Genomic DNA, 25,117 nt, shown 5'->3' on the forward strand with positions numbered 1-25,117 from the left:
CAGACAGCCTCTAGTGGACACTCCAGGAACTGCAGCCTTTTACACTTCCACATTAGCTCATCTTTCATCCACAGAAGTTGCAACCTGTGTAACACTCATCTGATCTTACTCATGTGACTTTGGCTCAAGTCTGAGGAGGTCTAAAGTAGACCGCACCTGATACTTCATGTCCTCACCAAGCAATTTCAATAGAGGGTTGCTTGCAGCTTGTGTTGACTTCTGGAAGGTCTTCTACTCGATGAGTAGAGATGTCCTCTGGACAGTTCTAGAGTTTCACCTCTGACTTCTTCCCAGCTGATTCTGGGGTAAGCCAGGGGTGTGTCTTATCCCCTGCGCTCTTCAGTACCTGTTTTGACTGGATAACAGGGCGGGTAACAGGGTAAGCAACCTGTGGAGTGTCATTTGGAAAATGATGATGCCTTGATGATGGGGATGCCTTGGATGCCGCCATCAGATCTGTGTCTGTGAATGGTGAGAGCGTGGAAGTTGAAGAGCAGTTCACCAACTTTGGCAGCGTAATCCATCAATCTGCTGACTGCAAGGCTAAGATCAACCACAGACCTGGACTCACGCATGGGGTGATGAGCGCTGAGCAAGAGACTGTGACGTTCTGGGTATCTGAGCATGCGAACGGAAGTCAGAGCCTTTCGGTCCTTGGTCTTTCCTGTCTTACTATACTCTTGTGACGCCTGATGTTGGCTGATGGCCAGTGGTGCCGACTGGACTCCTTTGTGGCAACTTATCTTCAGCATATCTTTGGGGATCGTTGGCAAGACCGTGTCTTGGCTTTCACATGGAGTTTGTTGCAAACTTGAGGTGGGCTTTCATGTGTTTTGCACTGAGGAGGCTTCTGTCTAGCCACTCTGCCATAAAGCCAAGAACAGTGGAGGACTCCAGTGATAGTTGTACTTCTTGATCTTTGTCCTATCTCCTCACAAGATCTCTGAAGCTCAGTTAGAGTGACCATCCGGTTCTTGGTCAACCCCTTACTAAGGCTTATCTCCCAGGTTGGCCGGACAACCAGCTCGTAGAAGAGTCCTGGTTGTGCCAGACCTCTTCCATCTAAGAATTATGGCCACTGTGCTCTTAGGAGCCTTGGAAATTTTGTAGCCTTCCCCAGATCTGTGCCTTGCAACAATCCTGTCTCTGAGCTCTGCAGGCAGTTCCTTAGACCTAATGGCGTGGCTTTTGCTCTGATTGGCATTGTCATTTCTGAGGCCTACTATAGAAAGGTCTGTACATTTCCAAATTATGTCCAATCAATTCAGTTCACCAGAGGTGGACTCCACTCAAGATGTAGAAACATCTCAGTAACGATCAAAAGAAAAAGGAAGCACCTAAGCAAAATATAGAGTGTTGTTGCAAAGGATCGGTATACTTATGTCAGTGGGTAGTTCAAAGCTCAGAGTTGGTCACAATAAGGTACACACCTTACTAACGTCTCTCTGTGACAGCGTCCCGTCAGATATCTGTGTCACATCTTTGATTTTGCTCATCAGTTTGCTGTCTTGTTTCTCTGATCTTGATTTTATCCTCTGAAAGACGACGTCCAGGATGCTGCAGACGTCTGGAGCGACCTGCAGGGTAGACAGCAGCGGCTGAGGCTTCTTCTCTGACTGCTGAGTTGACAGAGGTGATGTGCATAACCTGTAGAGCAGACTGTTTAAAAAGAGAGGGGCTGTACGTAAAAGATGATGTCTACCGTCTCTTTTTCCATCTCCAGATCACTGCTCTGTATGTGTGTTTCTCACTTGTTGCAGTCTGAGATGCCGCAGCAGCTTAACGCCGTCCTCAGATCTTCGTCTGTGACGTTTCCAGAGCACTGAGGGTCAAACAGCTTCAGAGCAGCAGTGATCTGTGCACACAGCCTCTCCTCCTTATTTTAAAACAATCCACACAGAGAAATCAAACTGTGCATTAATAATTAACCCTCGTTCTTCTTTTGATCTGATCGTCTGTGTTGTCTCTGTTTGATCTGCTTCGTATGATAAAGGTGATATTTGATCACAATGCGGCGTGTTCTCACTCTTCTCTGTGAAGCCGGCGGCAAGCTTGCATTATCATCACTCTGTGTGGTCTGGATCTCGTCTGAGGATTTCTGCTCCACCTAGGGAGAATTAATCAACAAATAAAGCTTAAATTTATTACCTTATATCGGATTTAAAGACACAACTCTTTGGTTGTTGAAAGCTTACATCAGCGTCTCTGGTCTCCTTTTGGACATAGTTGCTCTCTGGTGTTGACGTGTCGATGGTTGGAGCAGATGTGATGCCTGGGTCCAGCCCCTCCAGGTTGGTGAGCTCAATGACACCGCTGTGTTGAGGGTCAAGGACGTTGAGCAGTTCTGTGATCTGTGAGTGTCGACGGTGGGGCTTCAGGATTTGAGTCTCTCCTGGTCTCTCCAGTGCATGCCGTAGGTCAGCTCGAGTGACTCGACCAGCTTCCTTCTGCACAGAAAATTCAGACATTTGATAAAATATCAAGAGTTTCAAGAACAACAAAGAGTCTTGAGACTATTAGTATAAAGTACAAGTGTAAAGACACCTGTGTCTGGAAGGTCAAGTCACTGGTTAATCAGGATTCCTTGCTACCATTACACCATGAAGGCAAAAGAACACTACAAGCAACTCAGAGAATAGGTTAATGAAAAAATTAAGTCAGTCAGATCAAAATTCTTCATATTGTGTTATTCATAGTACATTAACAGTCTCCTGGCTGATCCAATCAAAATGTTTGCCTACAGAATCCAGGCTTACTAGTTGAAAATCTAGTTCTGAGCTATGTCAGCGTTTTTTTACTCAGGTTAACACACAGTTTCATACAACAGAGATTAAAATTGTTAAAAAGGTGCCATGAGTAAAAACTGTTATTTCTGAGACTTATAATAACACGTGATTTTTAGTTATTTTAAATGAACTTTACTTGCAGTGCTTTATGGCCCAATACTTTGGGAAGCACTGTCCTAGAGGATCCCAGGGCATTCCCAGACCAGATGGGATATATAATCCCTCTACAGAACAGGAGTGTCAAACTCAGTCACAGCAGGGGCTGGATTCTGTATTTAGGTCTAACCTGAGAGGATAACAGGGTCAACATTTGACCATCAACTGTCATTTACACCAGTAAAAAAATGGGGAAAACTAACTGAGCACTGATGACAAATGGTTTTCAGATTTAAAAATTTCATGGCTTAAAATCTGAGATGAAAGTCAAAATTATTTGTTCAAAAAACACAAAATTCACAGTCAAAATAATGATTTTAAAGGGCAAATGTATGAGTATGTCAAAGTTGGGAGTTTTAGGAGAGGAAATATTACATCAAATTCAAAATCGCGAGTTTGAAAGGTAAAAACACAAGGTAAAAGTTTGACTTGTGAGTCTAAAAGGTCAAAATGTGGGATTAAAAGTCAAAGTTAGGAGTTGAAAAGGTCAAAAGGTGAGATCAAATTTAAAAGAGTGATTTAAAAATAGTCCAAATATGACTTTAAATCCATTAAAAGGTTGAATTTTGATATGAAAAGTCATAATAAGTCATAACAATAAATTTGATTGTGAGATGCAAAATTGAAAATATGAAATGAAAACAAATGTATTTCTTTTCCACATTCCTGACTTTTTATCTAAATATTTTTACTCTTTTTCAGCTTTCAAAGGTTAAGTTCACGTTTTAATACTGTAGTAAATCTGCAGTCCTCATACCAGCAGGCCAATTACAATAGAAATATTGTAATATTGCCAGGTTTGGCCCCCGGGTCTTGAGTTTGACACCCCTGCTCGAGAAAGTTCTGATATGACAGGAGGTCTCCTCCCAGAGGAGCTCCAAAAGTTCACAAGAGGTCGAGTGCAAGCAAGACTGGCAGCACATGCACATTTATTATATAACTAAACCACACCTGTGGAGGGCCTGTTTGCCGGACTATTCAGGGACTGTACCATTTTTATGGTACGTCCTGGCAGCAGGCAAGGTGAGGGAGACGTTTTCTAGCCCAGGGGTTCTCAACTTTTTTCAGCCCATGACCCCCAAAATAAAGGTGCCAGAGACCGGAGACCCCCCACTGTGCCTGAAGGTGGTTGAACACAGCCATGCACAATTAGTCCTGTGGAGACAAGGCCATTCATAAGTGGGGATAAAGAGGAGAGCTTTCTGGGGCCTAGCCAAACTTGGGGCCCATGGAGGTCAACAAAATCATGGTCTATTGTAAAGTTAAGCTGTGATATCCATAGTTTCTATTTAACCACCAAAAAATAACCACTATTATCAATGAAACAAATCTATTTTTTAAATCATTTGTGTAGTATATAGCCTTCTTAAAGATGTAAATCTATTTTGTTAAAAAAAAAAAAAAAATTATAATGTGTTAAAAACTGTAAAAAATGGGCTAAAAATGGCAAAAAATGGTGGAAAAGGTGGTGAAATTGGACCTTAAAAGTAGCAGAAATGGGTTAGAAGTGGCAAAAATTATATGAGAATGGCAAAAAATAGATGAAAAAAGGCAAAAATGGGCATACATAGTGCTAAAAGGGATTAAAAAGTGGCTGAAAAGACTTTAAATCGGCAAAAATGGGTGGAAATCTGGTGAAATGGGAAGAAAAATCTATATAAACTTGCAAAATAGTGCTAACTGAGAACAAAAATAAGTAGATATTGGCAGATATTGGTCAAACTGACAAAAAAGGTTATATCAGAAAGTGAAATGTGGTTAAAATGGGAAAAATTGGGCAGAAAAAGTTGTAAAATGGGGTTAATAGTGGCAATAATGGGTCAACAGAGGCAATGTTAGGCTTATGTGGCAAGAATTGGTTTAGAAGTGGCAAAAACAGGCAGAAAAAAGTGGTGGTGAGGGTTTAATATAGCAAAAATCTGTGTAATGGCAAAAATATATTAAAACTTGTGGGGAAAAATTATGAGAACTTGTTAAAATTTGGCAAAATTGGTGTAAAGTGGCAACAGTGGAATTCTAAAAATATTCTTAGGTTTGTTTTAGGGAATCTGGAGACCCCCTCTTAGCGTCTCGCGACCCCAAAGGGGATCCCGACCCCAAGGTTGAAAACCACTGTTCTAGCCAACAGTCAAAGGTGCTGCATTTTGGTTTAATTGGATTCACAGCGCTAATGTGATCAGTACTTATTGGCTGGTGAATCAATAATATCATGACACTACAGTGCAGACACCTGAGTATTAATAACAGGTGGTAAGTCCTGTGACTATAAAAGCAGTATTTCTTTTTATAATTGATAAAAATCAGCTGATAACAGTTGGTTCATGATCAATCGGGGCATCTTTACATGTTAGATTTCTTCCATTGATGGTTAAGAGAAACAAAAATTGAAGCCAGCATCAGAAACCTTAAATTCCCTTTATTTAGACGTTGTTTTATCGCCTTTAATCAGCAGAATGTATCTTTTTGATACCCTGTTCTCTCCTCATGGAGGTTATAATAGAGCGTACTATTAAGTAATGCTCTGTAATGGTTGTACTAATTATGGCCTGGCACTACACTGCTTCCATGTGATGTGTATGTTAGATTGAGCATCATACACAAACAATGTGAATCACAGAAAGTGTGCACAGCTTCACCCCCCCGGAGAGTCTAAAAACCAGAGTTGGCTTCGAACCTGCCGCAGTGAAAAAGCTCATTATTGGCTGGCGGTGTGAGGACTCTCTTGTTTGATCTCCCACCGCCGAATAGATTATTAAAACAGTTGATGGAGGGATTTTTTTTCCCTCCCATGCCATTAAAAGGAGGAGATTCTGGCAGATAGAAACGTGTGATTCATATCTGGGAGAGGCTTCACACACAAACTCCTCCACGCACACACTTCGTCAAACTTGGACGCTGTCTGTTGTTTTGTGAGTGGCGGCAGAAACATCAAACATAACGGAGAATTAATGGGGAATTCAGCCCCCCCCTCACCCAAAGTTTAGTGAAACTCCAAAGTTTGATGCAGCAGAAGAAGACTGATTTGAAATTAAAGAGGCAGAACTGGATGCGGAGGCGTGTTGAAGGCGATCGCTGTCAGATGAACATATGGCTAGTGACTGAGTGGCTAACCAGCGGCCATATGCAATCATCTAATCATGTTTATGGCCATCAAAAAGCTGCACATGATGATTGGCTCATTTGTAAAGCTGTCTGGCATTTATATTTTAAAGCACATACCTGAGCATGTGCCTTTGTCTGTGAGCAATCTGCTAAGCTGACTCCCATGTGTCCTGTCTGATAACATTCAAAATCACTTCTGTCATTGCTTTAACGCCACTTTTCGCAACGCTGCACAAATAAGGGAAGGCATTTCAGTGTGTCTCTGATCAAATTGGAGATTTATGCCTTCATTTTAGCCCATTATTTACTTTACTTCCAGTCCTGATGCCTACCTGGTCCAGCAGATGGAAGATCTCTTTGAGTTGAGGGTAAATATCCTGGAAAAACAACTTGAATTCATCATGTGTAGGCTGCTTGGAAAACCTTTAAGGAGGATAAAAGTGAAAATGATAAATTTAAGGACAGAAAAATGAGTTGTTTATTATTATTTTATTTATGCTGTAGTACAGTGTAGCCTCTTTCAAACCATACCTAGACCATAATGTGCACAAACATCAGGATGCCAGAAAATAAAGTCCTCAAAAACTGAAAGGGGAAATGTTTAAATAATTGTGAAATTTGCAAAAATTGATGTACAGTGGCAAAAAGGTGGTAAATAAGGCAAAAATATGACAAAAAAGAGGCAGAAATGGCAGGAAAAAGTGATGAAAATGGGTTAAGAGTGGTTGATATGGTCAGAATAAGTGGTGAAAAGGGGTTCAAGGTGGAAAAAAGGGTCAAAATAGGCAAAAAAAAAAAAGGTTAAATGTGGCAAAAATTGGTTTTCAGTGTCAAAAATGGGTTAATAGAGGCAAAAGGGAAAAGGTGCAAACAAGGCATTAAAACGGTCAAAATTGTGTAAACATGTTCAAAATTAGAACCTAATAAATGACCGGCTTTTCAGCTCCAAAATAAGACAATTGTTAGAAAGAATCAATGACAACAGAATGACATTGATTAAGTCAGATGTAGCATAAAGGAGGAGCTGGGGTGGAGGAAGGTTGCAAAACTCAGCTTGCAGAGGAAGCAGCAAAGCAAAGCCAGGCTAGAGCAGTTTAAATATGGCGGCATGAGAGTAATCAGCCAATAGGTGCTTAGAGCAAATCAGCTGGTTGAACTGAATTCACCTTTTTATACCCAAATTTAAGCCGGCTCACTGGGTTTCTCTGAGAAGTCAGAAATTAATCAAGCATAACATTCCACTAAACTAACCACTAAAGCTAATTTTTCTGCTCAGGAATGCAAGTAAATAAGTATAATTTGACATATTAATCAATAATTAATAATGTGCTTTACTATTTTTTCAGTTTTTTTTGTAAATCAGTAAATTTGAAAATTCATGGATAACAATAATAATTATATTTTAGCATTTAAAATATCATTTTCAGTTAAAGAGCTTCTACATGTTGGTGTATTAACTATTGCAGACACATAAAAAATGATTTTGGTAATTACCAATGCTGTTAATTTAGGGCAGCTGTGGCATAAACCTTACTTTGGGTGGTGGTCTAATAAATTTGTTAAGCACTGTAGCTCTCTCTCTGTCCCTCATCCATCTGCTGCTGAGCTTTGAAAGCAAACCCGCTTTGGTTTTACAAACCTAGCATAAAATGGCCTGATATGATTAAGGGTACTGACACAGCACCATGTGTGGTTACATTTGTGCTTTTGTGATGTACAACCAATCAGCTTTAGATATCAGCATTTCAAAAAAGGTTCTGCTTTGAGCGCTAAATTGGCACCAGGTACTCTGAGCCAACAGCTTCTCACAATTGTGATAAATTCCTGCAGATGTAATAGTTATTACATATGCAGCAGGCAACTGCTATTACATTTGTGGGAAATTTATTACTTATGAATTATTACATGAAAAGCTGCAGACCTGAATTATGTTTGGTGGTAGTTGTTACATTTGCAGGTGTTACAGCTGCACTCTGCTGCAGAGTACTCTGCATCTTTTATCAGTGATGATCAAACTCAGCTATAGTGCCTATAAATAGTATTCACCCCCTTGGATATTATACCCTTTTATTGATTTTATAAATCAATCATAGTCACTTTAATTCTTTAATAGCAAACGCATACGTTTGGATTTTCTGCAGCATATTTGAACGGTTTTGTCACTGCTCTACATCTCAGTTTAGAAACCCTTTGTTACCAAATGCATGTATTTAGGGCTATTGCAGCACTCTAACCTTCAACAGCCATCGTATCCTTGACATAATACCATACTGACATCCTCTTTTTTGGCTGAGTCAGCACCTCTGGAGCTATAATTTCAAACTGACCTGTCCTCTTGAACAGTTGTGTCGTCCTTTTCCGCCCCTGAGCTTCTGAAGTGGCCCATGAAGTGTCTCCAGCTCACCAGCCCTGTTTCACTGACTCCGTAGCTGCAAACACAAACACATAAATCCAAACAGACGTGAAAAATATATAACAGAGCATAAGGGGAGCTGGATTTTAAGATTTAAGGTGCTGAGGGCAGAGACCTGGATGTAGAGCAAGGGACAAGGAAGATAAATAAGTAAAGCTTTGATTTCTCTACCGGCTGGTCAGCCTCTGGAAGGAGTGAGGGTTCATGGGAAATATAAATCTGCTGAGGACGCCCCGGAGGAATTCTGGTGTCACGAGGCCAGAGCATGTAGAGTCAAAGGCCTGCAGCGCCTGCCACACTGAGGTGAAGTTCATGCACATCTGAAAAACAGGAGATCACATTCATATTTTACAGATGGTCTCCTATTTCTTTTTCTCCTTAATAATCGCAGGAAGTGAGTCATTCCTGCTTCCTGTTACCATGGAGAGCATCCCAGAGTAGCTCAAGAAGCCCCGCCTCCATCGCCTTTCCGGCAAATTAGCCGTGATTAACACACTAACTCAGGAGCTGATTTTTCTGGGCAAACATTTTAATTAGAAGTGTTCCTTCTGCCGTTTGCATCCTGACGCGCCACTTAGAGCCAATTTAGGGGCCCGTCTTTAAAGAGGATAATGCATGGGAGAGGGCCAGATGGTGACACGCAAACAAGACGAATAAAATACACAAAGTGATTCAGATGAGCCTTTACCTTGTCAAAGAACAGAGGCTGAGGATTCATGTGTGGAAGGATGGATGGATCTCCTGGTTTCTGCTTCTGATGTTTGACTCGATCAAGAGGAGCTTTCCCTCTGCTGAACACTTCTATGAAACAAAGTCTGTTTTAAAAAAAATCCTGATTCCAGTATTTACTTGAAAAAATCAAGCCCTTGATAGTTCTAAATTAGGTTTGGTCAAACGAAACATTTCAAATCTGCCTTCAACTAGAACAACCGCATGGTGCATCCACGTGGTAACCTGTTCAACCTGATCATAGTGCTGGGTCAAGCAGTTGAGCTAGGGTGTTTTTTGTGGTATGGCAGACATCAGTGGAACCACGGGGTGTCTTCCAGGGCTGCAATTTTACTCCATTTCTCTTTGCAAAACTGCTCAAGCTCTGTTAGGTTGCACAGGGATGGGGCGTGAACAGACCTCCTCAAGTCAAGCCACAAAGCTCTATTGGATTGAGGTCTGGGCTTTGACTCAGCCACTCCAGAACATTCACCTTGTTGTCTTTAAAAACATTTCTGTGTAGCTTTGGCTTAATGTTTCAGGTCATTGTCTTGCTGGAAAATAAATCTTCTCCCAAGCTGTAGTTCTCTTGCAGACTGAATAAGATTGACCTCAATATTTTGCTGCAATCATTTTACCCTCTACCTTTACAAGCCTTCCAGGGCTGGCTGCTGAGAAGCATCCCCACAGCATAATGCTGCCACCACAGTGCTTCACAGTGGGGATGGTGTTTCTGTGGTGATGTGCAGTGTTACATAGTGTCTTGTCTGATGGCCAAAAAGCACCATTTTGGTCTAATCATACTAAACAGCTTTCTTTAACTTAACCATGGAGTCTCCCACATGCCTTTTGGAAACTCTAGTCCAGATTTAATGTTTTTCTTCAACAGTGGCCTTCTCTTGGCCTCTCTCCCATAAAGCTTTTACTGGTAAAGAACCTTGGCAACAGTTGTTGTATGCAGAGTCTCTCCCATCTCAGCTGCTGAAGCTTGTATCTCCTTCAGAGTAGCCATAGGTGTCTTGGTGGCAGTAGAAAGGAGGGAGTAGGTATGTCTTCTCCCTCCCAGCACCTGAGCTAAAACTTTGGTACTATAAGGATTTAAAAAAGGTAAAATGGTGCCAAATAAAGAACTATTTTGGAGCCAAAAGGCCAGCTCTTATTACTGAGCTGGGACAAATAATCCAGATCTCTAAAAAGAGCCCAAATTTCCATCACTCTATACGTGGCTAGATGGATATAGATAAAGCTATGCTTTAGCAGAATACCACAGATTACAAAGCTTTGTTTGAATGGCATGATAATCAGGGTAAGTTTCTTGAAGTAGCTTCCTGCATGCTTTCACTGTCCAGAGCTCAAAGGTAGCCATTGCATCAAACACTATAAAGTAAGCAGGTTTGATCACCATTTCCATGTTAATTTTAGCACTCAGCTTGAGCATTGCTGTGCCTAAGTCCAGCCTCATGGAGCTGCTAACTCGCCTCTTGATTTTTTTCAAAGTCTTGTTTACATCTCTGTCTGTGCTCCCTGCTGCTCCCTGTCAATCATGTTGGGTAAATCCACATTGTAATCCACTGTATGCATACCTAGCTTAGTGCAGACGGGAGAAATCCTGAAGTTATGGCTGTCACCAAAACCCAGCTTCTCCAGAAACTCTTCATAAGAGATGGTAGAGCTGTTATTAGGACTGTAGTGATTCCACAACCTAAAAACAAGAACAAAGAGTAGTACAGTCGATTACAGGTGACCTATAATGTCAGGAATACCAGTGTCAATGACAAGACGAGAAAACAGGCCACGCTGTGGGCTTTGATTTACCTGCTCACACACAAAGACAGAGCGAGTGTGTGTTAGAGAGAGTCCTGAGCGCTTAAACCAATTAAAGCCATTGAAAATGAACCTGTCACACACAATCCTCCAGAGCCGCGTCAAAAAAAGTTGAGCAGCATTTCTGGAGTGGATTTGACTGCAGGGCCCAAAGTTTTAAAAGTCAATTAGCGCTCTCTCATCCTGACACAAAGGATGACCACGAAGTTAGCGCTGGTGATCTCATCTTCACTGACGAGAAGACACCACGGGGAATTCTGGGAATAGACTGATCCTCGCTGGCTGGTTAAAAATGGAGATAGCTCTGCAACACATAATCATATGCATAAAAGGAGAAAAAAAAAAAGATGATTGGATTTTTTATTGTGCTCTTTTACAGTCAGAGCATAGAGCTCAGGTGTAATTACAAGCGTATGGAGATTTTGTCTGCAAAATTGTCTGTGAATGCATGCACAGATCAACAAATGCCTAAACAGATCAAATAGTCATGTGTGAATATATTCATTCATTTCTAAATGCAGACGAAGTTGTTATTTACTCCTTAAGCTGTATAATACGTACGTATCAGTTACAACCCAGGCAATCCTCTCATTTGTAGAGTCACATGCACAACTAGCTACTTGGGTCAGTCTTAGATGTAACTTAGGACCAGTCCAAATGTAGGTGGTTATTTTTTAAAACGGTTTTCTTCTGCCTTTAAGCCTTTCCTGGACTTTTTAGATCACCAGATGTACACCTTTAAGGAAACGATCCAAGGATGAAGAATTGGAGGAAGTCCATTTACAGTAGGACTGCATGGCATTAAAATGGCAGATATGGGAATTTCATTTGGTATATCATAAGTCTTTTCATTTCTTAAACTTTAAAGTGTGTTTTTAGGACTGAGGTTTGTTTCTTTGGTCATCCTTAAACTTTAACCTTTAAAACTAGCCTCTATTTTGGGTCTCTGCTCAATTTACATGCCCGTAATTAATTGAGTGCAGAGGTGGACTGATGTGTGGGTACATTTGGGATTTCCCAGAAGGGCTTGTGGGCCGATGGGCAAGGCGAGGAAACAATCTGGTTGTGATTGTGGGACAGGCTAGTTCTCATTAGGCAACATGGAAAAGGAGGGACAGACAGGTAGGCCAACTATGTGCAAACCAAGAGAAACCACACGGCTGTTCCTCTCCTTTCCTCTGTGCTGCACTCTTTTTTTTTTGTGCCCACTAAAGTCACAGTTATTGATGCTTGACTAATGAGAAAGAAATTCTTTGCTCCAGACTAGATAGCCACTGAAGGCCCAAGGTGCCGAGCATTCAAGGAGAACCTATGTGACGGAGGTAAAGTAGCCCCTTCCAGGTTTTAAAAAACATTAAGCGTTAGTTTAGGACCAGGCTGAGTCAAGAATGTTATTCCAAGCTAGCGCCAGGCATCAGCTCAACCAACCAGCTGAGGACAGAGTAGAAGGCAAACTTGATAAGTAATAGTGTATGGAAAACCACAGTGTTGGGTCCTAATACCTTTCTAAAAATTGGGTCACAAGTAAAAAAGTTTAGGAAATACTGAGTTACACCATGAAATCACAGTGATCACATGATCAGCACCATGGACAGCTACACATCAGTCAGCTGTGACAACAGTGACAGCTCAGGGGGCATTATTCTACTGTCTCATGTCTATAACTCATCATCAACAAAAATTCTGTGAAAAATGCCAAATATACAGCTAAGGCAGGAAAACAATTTTGAAGAATATATGACATGATTATGAGCTATATAAACCTATTTACACAGAATCTGTGTGCATTAAGAGATAGCAGGTTGAAGAGAGAGCGAGTTTCTAGGTCTACCTATTCATGATGCACTACAATGATTTACATTTATATGTGGCTATACGCTGCATGGTTAGATATGTAGGCTACAAGAAAAGTCAAAATATGTAACGCTTCATCTTATTCAGATGACAACGTATGGTCCAAGCTGACACTTTTGCACCCTGAGTCTGCAGGACAGCCTGAATTTCTGTGGAAGTTGACTGAGGATGTTTATCCAACTATCCTGCGTTGCATTCTTTTGTCAGTTTTTCTCTTCCGTCCACGTCCAGGGAGATTAGCCACAGTTCCATGGGTTATAAACTTCTTGATTATATTACACACAGTGGACAAAGGAATTTCAGGATCTCTGGAGATGGTCTTAAAACCTTGAGATTGTTCATATTTTTCCACAAATTTGCTTCTTAAGTCCTCAGAAAATTCTGGGCTCTTCTTTCTCTTCCCCATGCTTGGTGTGACACACACAGGCACACAACACAAAGGTTGAGTCAACATTTAGACATCCTAACTGGCTTTAGGTGTGACTTTTATATTGCCAGCACCTGTTACTGCCACAGGTGAGTTTAAATGAGCATCACATGCTTGAAATAAGATGATTTACCCACAGTTTTAAAAGGGTGCCAATAATTTTGTCCAGCCCTTTTTTGAGTTTTGAGTAAAATTATGTCAATTTTGTCTTTTTTCTTTTGTTGTTTTGTGTTGTTACAATGCACATAAATGATATAAACATGTGCATACCTTAAACATTTGTAATTTGTAACAATTTCTGGGAGAAATGGTGTATTTTCTGGAAACATTCCAGGGGTGTCAATACCATGACTGTATGTGGAAAATGGCAGAAATAGGTTAAAAGGGGCACAAATGAGCATAACAATGATGAAAACAGTTAGGATTGGCAAAAATGGGTGTATAAGTGGTGAAAGAGAGTTTAATAGTGGCAAAAATGGGGCAACAGTAGGTGTAAAGTGGCAAAAACGGTTAAAAGTAAGCCAAACTGTCAGTCCATGTGAAGGTCATGGGTCTTGAACAATGGACTGATTTGTTTGCTCTGTAATCTGTTGTGTCATACATACCACTCTACACTGACCCTCACCTCTGGAACTCCTTGTCTGTCAGGCGGATGCAGTAGCTGTCCAGGATGCGGCGAAACTCCTGCTGCTGGATGCGTCCTCCTCGGTTGTAGTCAAACAGGCGAAACGCTCTGATCATGTTCTTCAGGTTGCCTCCGATCTGCAGGGTTCACACAACATGACTGACAGAAACAGAAACACTACACCTCAGCGCCGCCGCTGAACTCCTGAACCCGGCCGACTAGTGAGCATCGGCTCGATGGAGCTTTCATCTCTGCGAACACGATTATTGACACGACGGCCTTGATCTGTGAAAGCCCGGGTTTGTTCCCTAAAGTGCTGACAAGTGATGAGGAGGGAGAGATGAGAAGGTGGAAGGAGAGAGAGGTGAGATGAAGAGGAGGGAGGAGGCTGAAGGGGGGAACCGGTCAGTAAAACACTCTTATGGTTCAGGACAGCAGCTTAAAATGGCTTTATTATTAGATAGAGGATCAAACAAGACTTGGACACAGATTTTCCAGTTAAATCTTAAAATATATAAAGTAACCTTGATCTTTAATATCTGCAGGACACTTGAAGGATATATGTTAGAAAAACAATCAATGCTTTTAAAAATAGACAGCATAAGTATGTCATTATCAGATTTCAGCTCATTAACTGAAAGGCTAATGAGGATTTTGGAGTCTCTAAAGAAGGGCATGGGCCGAAATAGACCAAAAACGATTGTTTTGGATCATCAGGAATCTAAAAGTTACATTAAGCCTCGTAAAAATTAGTTTCTCTAGGACGAAGGCCTTTCTTGAAACTATATTGTCTTTGTCAACTGTCAAATGGAGGAATAATCACTCTTTAAACGCCTGATCAGACTACGAGAATTATCCTGATTTTGGCAAAATCTACTACGTATCCAACACGCCCCACAACCACAATTCAGACAACAACCAATTTATGAAATTTAATTGCATTCATAGGGCACACATCAGTTTTTGGTTGGGGAAATTCAATGCAAAGTTCGTGATTGAGTTACTCTAGAAATTAAAGATGGCTGTGATGTAAAGAAACACCATGAGTTGTTTTTTCAAAATAGTTTCTATTCTGAAAATCTAAGGTCTCAAAAGCTCTACAAACGTTTAAAGTTTTATGCTCTTATGAAGTTACCAGACACCAGATTGCTCCTTCTTGCTCCAAAAGCCTTTTTCCCTTGGTGTGAGAGTGTTTGTGTGAATGTTGTAGATGCTCCTGGTGGGAAGGTTGACACCTTTAAAGGCAGCCTCCTCCATCAGTGTGTTAGTGTGTGTGGGTGAATGTGGCGCGAAGTGCAGAGATTTGAGTGGTCTAAAGACTTAAAAGGTTCTATTAAGTGCAATCATATAGCATTGGTGTTGCAAAGTTGCATATATAAGTTATGCAGAGCTCACACGTATGGTATCTAATCTGTTAAGTGAAATTTGCTTGAGAGAATCAACTAATGTGTCAAATCACAACTAATGTCTAGCAATTTGTTGTATTAAACGCCCAACCAGCATCCACACCTCCTCCACCAGACTTCTGTCTTATCTTTATAATATTACCTTTCTTCATTAGAACGTACAAGAAAAGTGATGATATGTTATTGTTTTACACAAATTACCAACTATGCTGACTATGAATGCTGTTTCCTGCAGCCTTTAAAAGACTGTCAGCCTGTTTACTGCAGATCTTAAAAGCTTTAAAAGCACTGAATGGCAAATAAACCATCCAGAATATTCACAATTCTTTGTGTCCCACTTACAGTTATGTTTGAGAGCTACTGGAGGCATGGATTCAAGTTTTAAAGTCATGGTGGTACATTCTCAGTAAGGGGGAAAAATAAACTTTATTCATAAACAAAGTCTGGCAGTTACACTCATGAAATAACCATGTTGCAAACATTACAGCCTACGAAACGTTTCATAAATAAAACAGATAAAATTCAGAAGTCTAACTGGGGCTAAGTTATGTATTTACCTGTTTTAGAAGAAGAGGGTGGTTCACTTAAGCTTTAGCTAAAGCTCACATAGCTACACTAGCCCAGAGTTAGCCAATGTATCTATGGTAGCTTTAGCAACGTGAGCTTTAGCAACAGTAGTTACGTAAGCTATGTAGATAATGTAGCTACATATCTTGTGTCGCTGACATAAGCTTCATAGCTTCATTAGTATAGATACCCATGAGCTTTATGAGCTAGCCACGTAATTAAAATTACTACCAAAGCCAATTTAGCTAATTTAGCTTTAGCAATGTGACCTTTAGCAACTGTGTTTATGTAAGCTTCGTAGATAACAAAGCTACATAGCTTACACAGCTAACATTAGCATCATAGCTTCATTACTATAGATATCCATGAGCTTTAGCTCTGTTATCCACGTAAGCTACATTTGCTAATGTTTTCATGGAGGATAAGCTTTTTCTTGTAAGCTTAGGGATGTGTTATCTGGTTTTGCAGGTCAGATTTTTAACTTTTCTATCCTTACCCATGACATTTTTTTCAGTGTTATGTCTCTATAAACCAGATTAGAATTCTTTGAATTTATTATGATATATTGTACGATCACTAACCCATCACATTGTGCATAATCATACATTATGATTGATATATATCATTTCTGATACAAGAAAACATATATAGGATCCTGTAAGAGAAGAAATTAAATTATTTTTTGATAAAGGTTAGTTTGTGATTAATGAACTTCATACTTTTTGAGTAAGATTTAATCACAGCTAATTATTGCTTAATATATTGATAAACAATTTTTGGACTTATTTATTATGTCTTATGACATAGATTATTGGTATTTACTGTAAGATATTAGGAAAATGAATTACTGCATAGGTTTATTATGGTGCTGAAGCTAGCCAATCAACTATCTATGGAAGCCCTAAAGGACATAAAATTCACTGTCCGTTTTCTTGTGATCTTGACTTATTTTTGTTGTTATCTCGAGATAACACTGGTTTCTCATGATAACTTATTTTTTTGTGTTATCACTGGATAACAGCATTTGTTTTCTCTTGATAATGAGTTGATTTTTACAGTTATCACTGGAAAACAGAGTAAATAAATAATATATATGAATAAATGGCCCTTTAGGGCTTCTGTAACTACCACCATGTTAGGGACATCTTTTTTGAATATGTAAACTAAAGTATTGTTTCTATTTTGTTCCATTTATTATTTTTGCATGTGTCTGTCTGGTACTGTATGCTTTCTGTCTATTCAGTTCAATTTTTTCTTTTTCTACATGTTCAAAATAAACCATTACTACTACTAACATACGTATGGTTATGGAGGTAAGTCAGCCGGAAGTCCATTCATTCCTATGGGAATCTATGTGGTGTCCGACCAGCCTGTGAAACTCCTCCCCTCCATCATATTTTGGTCTGGAATGTGCCACAAGTACAGGTACATCTCAAAAAGTTAGAATGTCATGAAAAAGTTTAGTATTTTTTGTCAATCATTTCAGAAAGTGAAATCCATATATTATATAGAAATATTACAATATTAAATATGAAATATTTCAAGCCTTTATTTCTTGAAATATTGATGATTATGGCTTACGGATAATGAAAACCCAAAATTCTGTGTCTCAGAAAATTAGAATATTACATAAGATCAATAAAAAAGGATATTTTAAGCAGAAATGTCAGGCTTTTGAAAAGTATGTTCATTTCTATGCCTTCAATACTCGGTTGGGCCTCCTTTTGCATGAATTACAACATCAATGCGGCGTGGCATGGAGGCGATCAGCCTGTGGCACTGCTCAGGTGTAATGGAAGCCCAGGTTGCTTTAATAGCGGCCTTCAGGTCATCTGCATTGTTGGGTCTGGTGTCTCTCATCTTCTTGATAATACCCCATAGATTCTCTATGGGGTTCAGGTCAGGCCAGTTTGCTGGCCAATCAAGCACAGTAACACCATGGTCATTGAACCAGCTTTTGGTATCTTTGGCAGTGTGGGCAGGTGCCAAGTCCTGCTGGAAAATGAAATCAGCATCTCCATAAAGCTTGTCAGCAGAAGGAATCATGAAGGTCTCTAAAATTTCCAAGTAGATGGCTGCGTTGACTGTGGACTTCAGAACACACAGTGAACCAACACCAGCAGATGCCATGGCAGCCAAAATCATCATGAAATGAGTGACAAAAAATATTGAACTTTTTCGTGATATTCAAATTTTTTTAGATGTACCTGCATGTTGAAAAAAAATTTAACTTTTGCAGAAGATTTCTGAGGGACCGTATGACAGTGTGTTATATCAGGATTTATCAGTTGATATGAAGTGCTCTAAGATTGTTTTGGTGCTGTCAGATCATATTTCAACATTTAAGTGAACAGTTGGAAGGGAGTACTGACTGGTACTTTTCTGGCTATATTGATTTAAATAGTTTCTCAGTGCTATAGAAGGGTTTCAAATGACTAAAAATAACAGTCTGTTTTGCAGTTGTCGTGATGTAAGTACGAATTGTTCTCAAGAGACAGAGAATAAAATGTCTGGTGTTGTAGCTCAGTGGTCAGTGGTAGTTGCCCTCCAGGCCTTCACCAGTCCATGACGGAAGCGATGCATGTTTTGAAAATATTCAAAGGATATTGCAAGAACATGCTTTAGTGGAAACTAGTGGTTTCTAAGGGGTTGACCTGCTTGTATGTTAAGGATAAAAAAATCATGCCTTAACAAGCAAACCAGTTCTGATTGAGACTATCTTGTTGATCATGATCAAAGGACTTGAGCAGCAGAGCTCTATGAGTGTAATTTGGAGCCCTGCAGACTAAAGGAAGCTTGAAAATGAGGGTTTGGATCAGGCTGATGCTGTCAGAGAGCAGCCAAGCCAAGTCCATCCAAAGTCTGAGCCGTGCACCAGCTCGTCTCTGTAGCTCCGGGGCGCCATGCTACCCACGAAGGAACAAGAGCAGAGATACTAAATATACCCCCAGTGACTCTTGGGTAATCAGAGTCTTCTGTCGCCCAGAGAAGTCTCTGTCTAATTGCACTCTGATTAGACGAGCTGCCAAGAGTCTCGGCGAGAGGCGTGGAGGGAGCGTCCCTTATGAGCAGCTCTGACATTGTCACCACGAAGACGCAAAATAGAGCAGATGGAGTACAGACGAGCCTGAAAATACAGCCCATCCTGACCTCTGGAGCGACTCTTCATGATACCAAAGTTTGGTTCTGTCATTGCATATTTTTGTCTTTGAATCCCAGAGGAGGTTTGAGGTTTTACACGACAGTGAAACTTTAAAAATGTCTTCTTTTTGTAATCCAACAACTTCAGCTAGCGTGCCTTACAAGCATAACAATTAGCCTGGCGTTTACACCACCTTTCATTCTGGCTCAGTCGGGGGAAAGGAAGGAGGCTCTGCACAGCAGCCCGAGTGTTTAAAAAAAGATCAAATGAAAGTGAATTTATTAAAGACAGATAAAAATATGATTCTCTACCCCCCGTCCTCCTCCCTCCCACTCCAACTTAGAGGATTCTGTGCTAATTAGAAATGTGTTAAAATCACAAAGGAGGCAGAGAGGAGATCATACGGTATTAATGAACAGAGACAGAGGGATATCATCCAATCTCCATCTCTATCTCCATCTCATCTCCCCCCCCTCTCCTTTTATCTGCCTTTGTTTCCTCCTCTTCTCTATTCCCTCTCAAACTTTGTTTCCCTCTCTCTCTCCATCCTCTTTTGTCTCCAGCCCATGCCTCCCTCTGCCTTTTTTTGACTTTAAATTCCTTGATTATTTAGCTTTATCTCTCGCTCCCTCCCTCCCTCCCTCTCTCCGCTCCCCCGTCCTTCAGCGATGCCAGCGCTCCATTAGGCAGCTGTGTTCTGGTTGGCGTGGTTGGAGGCCTGGCGCTGTGCCGCGCTCGTACTGTCTCAGCAGCACTCGCCCATCCGTCTGCCCACCCAGCCCCTCGCTCCTTAATTAATGAAAGCTCTGTTGTTTTTGTTTACCGGCCTGTTATATGCTAATCCAGCCACTCCTGTGTGCATGAGCACGCCCTCTGCGTGCCTCTCAGCTGATCAGTTCAATCTCAACAGCTACGACCTACAGTCGGCTCTGGTATCCAAATCATGACCTTTGTCCACTTTAGTGCTCAGAAGGTCGGACAAATTTCCAAGGGCAGTGATAAACTTTGAGTGCACAAACACATAAAGGCTCCCACACATATCCTGCATGAATTTGAAGTGCCGACTGAAAAGTTAATACAACACAGACATGAGATGCAGCGTCCACATGAGAAAAGACCACCCACCGCAAAGGCCAGAGCACCGAAGCATGGATTTTATTGTAATTCTTCATAAGTTTTAGGCATGTAGGGTGTCAAGGATTCACCGCAGGGCCCAACATGCCATGACCGGGGCTGGAGAGAAGGGGAAAGGCAGCCAGACTTAACCAAACATGCCAGATATGATCTCATATCTCAATTGCATGGCTATATTTCACATTCATCTGGGAAATCTCCTATACAAGGTTTTTGGGAAGGGCAGGACTTTTTCAAAATATTCTTGGAAGGGGATTGGAGAAACGTTCTGTCTGCCACATTTATGATGGGCCAATCAGAGCAACAAGACAAAGAGGTTTTGAGCATGTGCTTCTCTTGGCTTCACAGGCTACTGCTGCCATGAATAGCGGAGCTTCTCTGTGAATAAAATACAAGACAAGGCCGGTCAGAATACATGCAAAAACATCCCTGCCAAGACAAGCTTTTGGTGTAAGCTCTTCATTCTTATTTTAAACAGAAATGTGGTCAATTTCTGTCCATTAAACTAACACTTTCCTAAAGCTACATCCAAGCTAAAAGCTACCGTGGCAGCAGCCACTGGACACACTGGCAAACCCCACTCTAACAAGCACAAAAACATTCTGAGGCAGACCAGGAGAAGAGCAAAAACATCTTTTCTGTCATGTGTGGCATTTTGCTTTTGTTAAATAAAGGAATCGTTTTCCATTGTAATAAAACTGCTGCTGTGGCTACATCCTAGCTAATCACTCACCTATTAGCCATTGTATATAACACCACAACTAACCCTCTTCTCCCCTGTACTTATGTCAAACTTACGTCAAAGCAGGTCGGCAGCAAAGCAAAAACATGAATGGCTATTTAGTGTTGTTTTTACTCTTTATTTCATACAGAAACGTGGTCCAGTTCCGGTTAAAATGCTGCTATACTATAGCTACATCTCACTGCTGGTAGCTTTCAGTACAACTAAACTCAGCACATAGTTGCTGGGGTTTTGTCAATCCTCTTTCCTGCCTGATGGTGCCCTCCAGCAGGCTTACTCGCCACATCTACGCCTAACTCAAGGCTCAGTTTTTGACTAAACCTGCCAAAAAGTTCTTCACAGTTCTATACATCAGGACTGGGGGGATATTAGATATTTAATGGGACTTCATAACTGTTTTCAAAGTTAAAGCACCCTCCTTTGTCTTGTCCTAGATTTCTTAGATTTTGCATGCAGATGCAGCTTGGAGAAATCTACAAAAAAGCCTCTTGGGCCCCTCCACTATCTCACACAGAAAATCCACTAATTTCAACAAATTAGTCAAAGTTAAGGGTATTTTTGCCTATTCCAGGGATTATAACTTGTCAAACTCTGTTGATCAGATCCTCATGATCTTCGGTGTATGGCTAGGGGAGACCTTGATGATGAAAAGCTATCAAAATGTGCAAAACTCAAAAACTGCACTCCATATTTACTCAAATGTAAACCAACATTTTTGTTTCACTGAGGAATTTCACAAAATGAGAGAAAAACTGTTCTAAAGGCTCTTCCTGATTCACGCTGTGAGCGTCTCATAAGCATTCTAGATTAGCTTGCAGCACGAACCAGGAAGAGCACTTTTAACAGGTTTTCTCCCTCTTTATGAGAAATACACCACAGATCTAAAAAAAAAAAAAATCTAAGTTCTGAGGTTTTCTCTTTCTCATTCTAATTATTGTGTGCCATATTTAAATGGACTTCCAATGGTCTAATCACGCTCAAAAACTCATTCATTTTGGCATGTACATCTGGCATGGTAAACAATTAGATGGGACCCCGTAAGCGCTCTTTAAAAGAGTATTTGGAAAAATTGGTTGAGGTTGCGGCTGAAAATTGTATCTTATGTATTTCACTTTAGACAGATGGAAAGTTATTCAGGTGCCAAGGTTTCCAAAAAGTAGGAATTTTTGGGCATTCTGGTTCTGAAATCTTCCTGAGTATGTTGTCCATACAAGCACCTCACAGTAGGAGATGATCTCTGACAGACATGAAGGTGGCGGTCTCTGGATAGAAACGATGACAGTCAGAAGTGAAGCTCTATTGATGGATTTGATTTTTTTTTTAAAGACAATAAAAGTTTTAAATCTGCTGACAGCTGTGTTGATATTTAAAAGTCCAGAGAATTTTCTGCAGGATTAAGTTTTGGCAGGCTGAAGTCACTTCGATAATCCTCTGTTATGAATAAAATCAATCTGTAGCAGAGCAGATTTAGGTAGAGTAAAACTTCAGACTGGTTTGTTTGGTTTGTCTGACCTGTTTTCTTACAGGAAAGTGAACTTAAAAATGAGCATAAAGACTGCAAACATGTTTACCACAGGCTGGTTTCACGCTCAAAGGGCGTTATAGGCAAGATTACTGCCATTCCCACATTTAAACCAATATCTGAGCACTTTTACACAGAAAAGAGTAAACTGTACAATCTTTGGCTGTGCTTAAAAAATAACACATACATTACTGTGCAGAACTTTTCAGCATGTTTGGGCCAAAAATTGAGGCTGAAGTACGATGTGAAGGGGCAAGCAAGCCCAGGGACGGATGTGCGAGTAAGCATGGCCTTGGGTACTGTCCAGGTGGGTAGTAGGGTTGCCACAAGCCCCCGATTGTGCTGTGGATGTTCCAGTGGGCCCAAAACTGCAGGCAGTCTCTGGGGGTATTATCAGGGGTGAAAAGGATGGGACAAAAGAGATGGCATCAAGCTTGACCTTTACCCCTGAGTAGTGACACGTCGGGCCCTCTGTAAATCCTTAGTGGCCTATTCATGCTTTAAACTTCTGCACGGGACTTATATGTTGAATTTCTAGATAAAACAGAAACATTTAAAGTTATTCCTTTTTATGTTAAAGTCTGGATAATCAGAAGTAAAGTAAGAAACCCATCAGTCATTTTTGCTTCAGACTCTGACACAAATATCAAATTCATGATAAGTCATTTAGGCTGTTATTTAACTCTAATTGAGTTTTTTTTGTCTTCCTTTACCAAATAAAAACAATTTTATGTAGAATAAGTAATAATAAGACCCCTCTCCCAAAGAAAATGATGTGTCCCTACCAAAACTGAAGACTGCTAAACCTACACCCATGTGGCTCACAATGAAACAAGTGTGGCATCAAAACCCATTTTAACACCCCTTCAATGCCAACACTCCCAGCCAACCTCCAGTAGTGGAAGGTATGACTCCAGGCTGTCACAACTGCTCCATTACAAAAAGCTTGCTGTCCATGTGCCTAAATGCAAAGTTTTGCATTGTGCAAAATAGATGCATCATGAGCAGGGCCTGGCTCAATGCACAAGCCTGCCAAAATACTCTAACTACCCTGCTAAATCAATTGGCTTCATCCCAAATTAAAAAAAAATAAACAGAATTTTAATCCTTCACTAATGTTTTTGACCAATCATAAGCATGGCACATTCAAATACTCAACTTGTATCAGTTGGCTTGGCAGCTGGAGAGCTAATCCTGGTGCTCCATGTTTCCCATTGGATCAAGAGATCTCACCACAGCTTGCACCCTATTTTTGATCCCTCTTGCTAGGGTATTTATGGTTATTTTCAGACCAGATACAGCACTGACTTGCCATCTGGTGTGCAAAAAAAAGGCAAATGGCTTCCAACCTGTGAGTCAGTGCCACAAAGGGCAAGGGTGCGAGAGCCCTGTTGAAATTGATTGGTTTCATCTTTATTACTATTTATTTTAATCATGCCCCAGCCTTTTTGGACCCCTTAACATGTTGAAAAACAAAAAAATTGGCACACTTCCATGTGATCTGAAAATGCAGGGTTGATGTAGGTTTCACAAAGGGCCCTCAGGAATTGCCTCATTGGCGCCACTTGTCGTGCTTCTACGGAAAAGCCCCAAAAGGGACTTTGACATAGAGGTATGAAATTTGGCTTGTAGATTCAGCTTAGAGACATCTACAAAAAAATCTGCTGGAGCAAAAATCTAACTCCTACATGAAATCTGCCATTTTGATTAAATTAGCAAAAATGGAGGTGTTTTGAGCCTGTTCCAGGGGTCATACTTGACCATCCTAGTTTCTTTTGTTCTTAACCAGTAACACCTAAACCCCAAGCCCTTAAATTTACGAAGTCTGGCTATCAAATAATGAGACTGTGTTTATAAGGATAAAACATTGTTCACAGTTGCACTGAGTGTTGGGTATTTGCACACAACTTCTGTAAGTTCCCATTAAGTGACATCTTTAGTTCACAGCTAGCTACTGGTGAAAGTGCACACGTTTTTGCAAAGTTGTCGGAAAATGATTTGCTGAAAAACTTGAAATGTTGGAGAAATTGAACAAAACAGCCGCTGACGCAGAACCCAGTCCAACCTGACGTGCAGTTCTTCACTGTGTTTTGCTGCTCTTGAACTGTTGGCTACATCTGCTCAACACTGCCCGTGTGATCAGCAATGGTATTGCAGCCTTTGAGAAGCCATGCAGAAGCACACACAATATAGGTGCAGATCATGGACAGAAAGCTCCGTCTGTATCTATATGAACCTCTCAGGAGGCTGGTCATGTTATCGTAAGTATGAAAGTGTAGATCTACAACTCTCATATCCTCTCTAACTTCAGTAAATGTCAGAGAAAAAGCTGTGTTTCAGTATTTACAGTCAAACCATGCCCACTTGTAAACGCCGGCTAACGACAAGGCTTTAAAGACTCTTGATTCTCCTCTCTATGTCAGCCAGCGCTCCGCCGTGATCGCTCTAACCTTTCCTGTCACTATGAATTATGGGAAGGAGACGAGCAGAGGGACGGGACGGCTCTCTGAAGAGGAGTGATGAAAGAGGGGAGACGGAGAGGAGCGACAGAGTTGGAGGCGAATGAAGGGAGTCCGATCACAAACGGGAGCTGAGGAGGAGGAAAAGCTCCGCGATGGAGAAAACGGAGATCAGACAGTAATCATGAGAGAGCGCACACATGAACTTTCTTTTGTCTGTCAATTAGAGGGCTAATTTCTCTCTGGTCGG

General features: G+C 40.8%; 1 protein-coding gene across 1 annotated transcript in view; it reads right to left on the reverse strand.

Annotated features, from left to right (window-relative positions):
• efcab6 (EF-hand calcium binding domain 6) overlaps positions 1-25,117 on the reverse strand; it is a 55,842-nt gene that overhangs the window by 15,253 nt on the left and 15,472 nt on the right. The window contains exons 5-14 of the mRNA XM_041781347.1: positions 13,896-14,032; positions 10,749-10,867; positions 9,146-9,258; positions 8,629-8,777; positions 8,372-8,473; positions 6,377-6,467; positions 2,196-2,447; positions 2,027-2,107; positions 1,752-1,876; positions 1,431-1,659 (exon numbers count right to left, since the gene is read on the reverse strand). Of these exons, the coding sequence (XP_041637281.1) occupies positions 1,431-1,659; positions 1,752-1,876; positions 2,027-2,107; positions 2,196-2,447; positions 6,377-6,467; positions 8,372-8,473; positions 8,629-8,777; positions 9,146-9,258; positions 10,749-10,867; positions 13,896-14,032 (1,398 nt within the window). The remainder of the gene's footprint in view (positions 1-1,430; positions 1,660-1,751; positions 1,877-2,026; positions 2,108-2,195; positions 2,448-6,376; positions 6,468-8,371; positions 8,474-8,628; positions 8,778-9,145; positions 9,259-10,748; positions 10,868-13,895; positions 14,033-25,117) is intronic.

Source organism: Cheilinus undulatus, linkage group 23, assembly GCF_018320785.1.
Source record: "Cheilinus undulatus linkage group 23, ASM1832078v1, whole genome shotgun sequence".
NCBI lineage: Eukaryota > Metazoa > Chordata > Actinopteri > Labriformes > Labridae > Cheilinus > Cheilinus undulatus.